This window comes from Priapulus caudatus, unplaced genomic scaffold (assembly GCF_000485595.1).
Source record: "Priapulus caudatus unplaced genomic scaffold, Priapulus_caudatus-5.0.1 Scaffold2216, whole genome shotgun sequence".
NCBI lineage: Eukaryota > Metazoa > Priapulida > Priapulimorpha > Priapulimorphida > Priapulidae > Priapulus > Priapulus caudatus.
In genome coordinates this window covers 24446-30758 of record NW_014579277.1, presented here as the reverse complement: position 1 = coordinate 30758, position 6313 = coordinate 24446, and the positions used below count along the sequence as shown (strand labels likewise).

The 6313-nt window shown below is 43.8% G+C and overlaps 1 protein-coding gene across 1 annotated transcript; it reads right to left on the bottom strand.

Annotated features, from left to right (window-relative positions):
- Positions 1-4260: 4260 nt before the first annotated feature.
- On the bottom strand, positions 4261-5377 carry LOC106818407. The gene is made up of 3 exons (XM_014823121.1): positions 5309-5377; positions 4874-5060; positions 4261-4675 (listed from the first exon to the last, which is right to left on the bottom strand). The coding sequence occupies exons 1-3, from the start codon at positions 5351-5353 to the stop codon at positions 4365-4367; spliced, it is 543 nt and encodes a 180-aa protein (XP_014678607.1). The 5' UTR covers positions 5354-5377; the 3' UTR covers positions 4261-4364.
- Between the last annotated feature and the right edge of the window lie 936 nt (positions 5378-6313).

Below are 6313 nucleotides of genomic sequence, written 5' to 3'. Positions count from 1 at the left end.
AGCGCGTACGTCATTAACATTTATTATTAATTTGTTGAAATTGCTCATTTCACTAGAGCGAGGAGAGAACGAGAGAGAAAGAAAGAGAGAGAGAGCGCGCGAGAAAGCAAGAGAGTGGGAGTAAGAAAAATAGGGGGAAAGAGAAAGAGGGAGAGAGAGCGTGGGAGAAAGTGCAAATCGGTGGTTTAATAACGGTGTTCGCGCATGCGCAATATCTCTCGATAAAATTTATATTATGCAATAATTAGGAGTTATCCCTGCATAGATTTATATGATAACAATTTCATCAGTAGACCTGACAATAAGAAGAATACCTTGCACATAGGAAGAAGGACCTTGCAATAGGAAGCAGACCGTGCAATAGGAAGATAATCTTGCATGTAAGGGTCACCGCTGCATATACCAGCAGTACACGCATCTGGCTACGTTCGGGTTGTTAGCGCATGCGCAATATCTCACCGGAGGAGTTATATTTGTGATGACTATTTATTTATGGTTATGGTGCCCTCACACCATAGCGATCACCAGTTGCGTATGGTTGCGAATAAAAAATAGGTGGTCATAAAGGTGCCGTCACACCATAGGCGATTACCAGTTGCGTATGGTGCGAAAATAAAAATAGTGAGCATAAGTTAACGAACGCAACTCACACGCAACTAATAGGTTTTATAGTTTGAAGTACGCAAACAAGACGGCAGGTGATCGCGCAGGACACACGCAGAGTAAGTTCAGAAATTTGAACTGTTCAAAAATTCTCTGCGAATGCCTGCGATCAATTTATACGCACCAGGGACGCAAACAGCGTACGCTACGCACGGAACACGATCGGCAACACGATCGCAACACGATCGCAACACGATCGCAACAGGTACGCAACTCATAAGTTAATGAACGCAGGTGATCGCAGGTCCAAATTTGAGGTATCTGGCCGGTTTTGGTAGCGTACATGTTTGCGAATGTGTTGCGTACCTGTTGCGATCATGTTGCGATCGTGTTGCGTGCTGTTGCGATCCTGTTGCGTGTGTAGCGTACCCCAACCTATTGTTGCGTATTGCCAGCGTATCCCCAACCTATTAGTTGCGTGTGAGTTGCATGTTAGTTGCGTACTACATGCGTGTTGAGAAATGGTATAAATAGTTGGCCTTTTCTAGATCGGGTGTGCAGAGTGTTGGTGGACCTCCGAGGTGACAACATGTAGCGTACCTCTTGCTGCTTATTGGATATCAGTTTAATCTTGGTCAAAATTTAGCACACCAACACATACAGAAAGAATAAACAGAAGGGGGAGAAGAAGAAGAAGAAGAGAAGAAGAAGAAGAAGAAGAAGAAGAAGGAAGAAGAGTGTGGGTTAGACATAGATTAGCAGGCGCCTTGACTTTGGTCTCTACGCACCAGCTTCTGTGGAGCCTCCGGAACGAGGACCAAGGTGCATTCAAGAACTTCATGAGGATGCCCCCCGAGATGTACGCATGAGCTGCTACGGAGAGTTGGTCCTCGCATCACAAGCAAACACACCAAGTACAGGTTGCCCCTGAACCCTGGCTGAAGCTGGCAGTCCACTTGCTGCGCACCTGGCCTCGGGTACCAAGTACTCCGACATGCAGTTTTACCGTTTATTACAGGTTTTTTTATTACATGTTTTACCAGCTGACCGGATATCCGCAATTAACACGCAACTAGCACGCAGGTCCAACGCAACTTGTAAGCTTTTGAACGCAACTCAAACGCAATCTCGTAAGCTTCTGCCAGCGCAACTCACACGCAACTCGCACGCAACTCGTACGCAGGTGATCGCAGCATATTAGGAGATCATAAGTTCATGATCGCAACTCACACGCAACCCATACGCAACCCACACGCAACCCACACGCAAACTCACAGGCAACCCATAAGTTGAATAGGCTTAGAAATTGACAAAATTGTTGATTTGGTTGCGTTTGGTGCGTAATAAAAATATTTTTTACACGCAACTCATAGGTTTCAGCATACGCTTATTGTGTGGACGGGGGCCTTAAGTTCCGAACGCAGCTCACACGCAACTAATAGGGTTCATAGGTTTTAAGTACGCGCAACAAAGCACGTAGGTGATCGCAGACACACGCAGAGTATGTTCAGAAATTTTGATATGTTCAATAATTCTCTGCGAATGCCTGCGATCAATTCTACGCCAACAGGGACGCAACAGGTACGCTACGCACGGAACACGATCGCAACACGATCGCCAACAGGTCGTAATCATAAGTTATGAACGCAGGTGATCGCAGGTCCCAAATTTGAGGTATCTGGCCAGGTTTCGGTAGCGTACATGTTGCGAATGTGTTGCGTACCTGTTGCGATCATTTTGCGACTTGTGTTGCGTGCCTGTTGCGATCTGTGTTGAGTGTGTAGCGTACCTCCATCCTATTGTGCGTATTCCCAGCGTATCCCCAACCTATGCCCTGCGTATCAACTATCAGTTGCGTGTGAGTTGGTGTTAGTTGCGTACTACATACGTGTGAGAAATGGTATAAATAGTAGGCCTTTTCTAGATCGCGTGGTCAGTTGTTGGTGCACCTCCGAGGTGACATACATGGAGCTACCTCTTGCTGTTATTGAACATCAGTTTACTTCTGGTCATTTAGCACTTCCAACACGATAGCAGAAATAGAATAAACAGAAGGGGGAGAAGAAGAAGAAGAAGGACAGAGAAGAAGAAGAAGAAGAAGAAGAAGAAGAAGAAGAAGAGTGTGGGTTAGACATGGATTAGCATATTCGCAACTAGCACGCAAATAGCACGCAGGTCCAATGCAACTTGGTAAGCTTTTTAACGCAACTCAAACGCAACTCGCACGCAACTCGTTCGCAGGTGATGGCAGATTTTTGGGATCATAAGTTCAGTTCGCAACCACACGCAACCCACACGCAACCAACACGCAACCCTCCTGCAACTCACACGCAACGCCATAGATTGAATAGGTTAGAAATTGACAAAATTCTTAATTTGGGTTGCGTTTGGTGAGTATAAAAATATTTTTTACACGCAACTCATAGGTTTCAGCATACGCTATGGTGTGAGGGCACCATAAGTGGGTATCTCAGCATAGGATTTATGTAATATATCATTATCAGTAGACCTGTATTTATAATTAGCGGAGCGCGCCCTAGCATGTATAGTGTGCAAAACATTCTACTTCATTCCCTCCCGTCCTTCCCCTTTGCCCCCATTGTCCCTCACTTCAACCTCCTTCTTCTTTTACGGCCGCTCAGCTATCATCCCTACCGCCCTTTTCACAGTCTCCCACTCTCCTCTCTCTCTCTCTCTCTCTCTCTCTCTCTCTCTCTCTCTCTCCTCTCTGTCTTTCTCTCTATGTCTGTCTCTCTCTCTTTCTCTCTCAGCAAGTTATATTATGCAGTTTTCTTCAGTCACCTCAGTATCTCAGCATATATTTATTTAATAAAGAATATATTAGATATTATTATATGATAGGGTCCGGTTTCCGGTTCGGCCTGCTCGCAACCAGTTTGAACGTATGAGAACGGCCGAAGAAAATAATTATCTTGGCAGTAAACGGTGGGTGACCAACGCGCGAGCGCCATCTTCATGTAGAAATTAGCATACGCGGAACCCGGAGCGCGATGCTGCGAGCAAGTGAATCTTGTAGATGGCGATTTTACAATGCACACAATGTGCCGTCGATTGAATGCCCAAGATCGGCCGAATGTATTTTTCTTGGCTCGCGACGCCGACAAGCGACGCGAGCGGCAGTTCATGTATATTAGCAAAGGGAAAGTTACTGCGGGATGCTGCGACCAAAGTGAACATTCTGAATCACAATTCACAATCGAATTGAAAGGATTTGTAATGCGCACAAACTGTCCGGCATCCACGCTTTGTTTTAAATGCGTAACATCGGCCTTAGAACATTTACTTTAGGCGCTATGTCGCCGAGGTAACGATATCCCAATCGCTATATATACCTTAGGGTATGAATGGAAATGAGGCCGGCAGTGCCGCCCCAACGAAGTAGTAAGGTCAAAATTTGCGATGTGCACCACCTGCTTGGCCACCACGCTCTCTTTTGCGTGCTCAACATCATCTCTACGTCATTTACACACAAGTTGTAACAACATATTATAGTATTTTTTACCAGAATAGTAGCGCATTCTCTCTGTATTAATTTTCTAATCGTTTTCTGGAATTCGAACCGGGGTACGTTTAACCCAACGGCATTCGCATGTCGTGCAAATTGTTTCTGCGCGTGCATTCTGTTGTTCATGTTTGGGATAGTACAACAAAGACATGATTAGAAATAGTATAAGTATGGCATGGTGCATGATGTATGGGTAAGAAAAACTAAATGTTTATGATATTACAAGATAGATTGTTTACCACAAATGTTTGTGATATCGCAAGGAAGGCAAGCTACTGGAACCACTATATTTACTGCACAAACCTTGTCTCAACCATTTTCGTGGCTCTATTGGTCCATGCAGACACTCCGGGAAAATTTCCGCGTGATCTTTGTGTATATCCACAATGTGCCGCATGATACTTCTCCACTTTGCCTCCACCATGTCCCCATCTCCGGAACTACTAGCAACACACCAGTATAGGTGGTTGCTGATGGCTCGAGACCACTCGGCGAGAACTTCGCAATCTTTCCGCTTCGATAACAGGTCAATTTTCTTTTTCACTCCTAAAAAACAAGATCATAAATGTCAAACATGCTGCTTGGTCTTACAAACAGGTAGAGGCGTGAGTCGCTATTATCCCCACAGATTACATTAGATGTGAAATTACATAATGCATAATGTAACATGTTTTACACATATACTGGTGTGCACAGTTATATAAGAAATCGGGCGATTTTTGAGCTAACAATATCTAAGCTTACCCTTTGACAGATGCCAAACATCAAACCAATGGTGAATTTCCGGGTGCTTCTCCCTGAGGAATTTCCGAATTTGCACGTGCCGGTCCGTAATGATGCTTGCTACAGCTATGTCGTTGTCATTCAGGGTCGTTAGCACTCTTTTCAAGCCCTCCAACTCCATCGCATTTGAATTTGCAACTTCGTTCGACTGGAAACAAATTTTAAGCACTTACACGCACTGAAAATGTGATAAATACATACATGATCTGACATTTGTAATGTCCTGTTAGATACAGTGATAGTATGTTACATAGTTTTTGTATATATATGTACATTATTGGTGCAATCAGGATCTAGCATACTGGCAGACTCACATACACAGTATAACATGTCCACTGACAGGCTGGTTGGAAATAGGGTAAAAAAAATTGTTAACCTCTATTTATTGTGTAATACTTGCACTAGCTGAGTATCGAGAAGTTTATTCTTCTCTATATCCATGATGGAACTATATAGCTGCCATACTTGGCATACGTCCATCATCACCGACTATCACAGCACGTCCGTTGTAACCGTCCGGCTACGTTGTCTGCCGTTAGGTGTCGATTAAAAAAATTATTTCAGCGAGAAATACGCACACATAGTCTTATTTACATTTGCTCAGTATTCGCTACTGTACATGGCTGTGGTTGTGTGGTTTTAACTGAAATTACAAAGAAAAATACGCCAAGCGTTAAACATTGCGCTACAACGAGTGTTACATGCGTAGCAAGGAAACCGTTATAATAATTTACCACAAACTAAAGTATTAACTATTATATGTGTTACTTACATCGGTTCAAGGATAGAGAACATGGGTCCCAATAAAACCAACAAACTAAATGTCATTTACATCAATATCAATATAATTTATATCAAACTATAATAGGTTAGGCGTTATGGTTAGGGTTAGGGTTAGGATAGGGATTGGATAGGGATAAAAGGGTTATAGGGATTAGAATAGGGTTAGAATTAGGGTTAGGCGTTAGGGTTAGGCGACATTGGTTTTATTGGACCCATGTTCTCTATCCTTGGGCCCTTACATCGCTGAGATGTCTGGGTGTCTATGGAAATTGTTGTCTTAATAAAGGAAACATGTCGTGCACACTGATATGTGATTCGCGTTGTCGCGCTGTAACCTGCCTGACTGGCTTCTGGGAAGTGCTTAACGCCATGCCCTCGTAAGCCACTCGCTTACGCGTCTTTCAAAAAACTACACTGTTGAGTGGGCAGCACCACTACAGTCACAATTTCGGCCGTAACATCCGTCCTCTGCCACTTTGGAGAGTAGTGTCTGTTGCATTTTATGCCAAACATTCGTCACAGCTGGTATTATGTACGCCTTTTGCAATCGAAAGTACGTATTTACAGAAATGCAGCAAATACCAACAGATGTCAGCATACGGACAGTTTTCGCTGCAC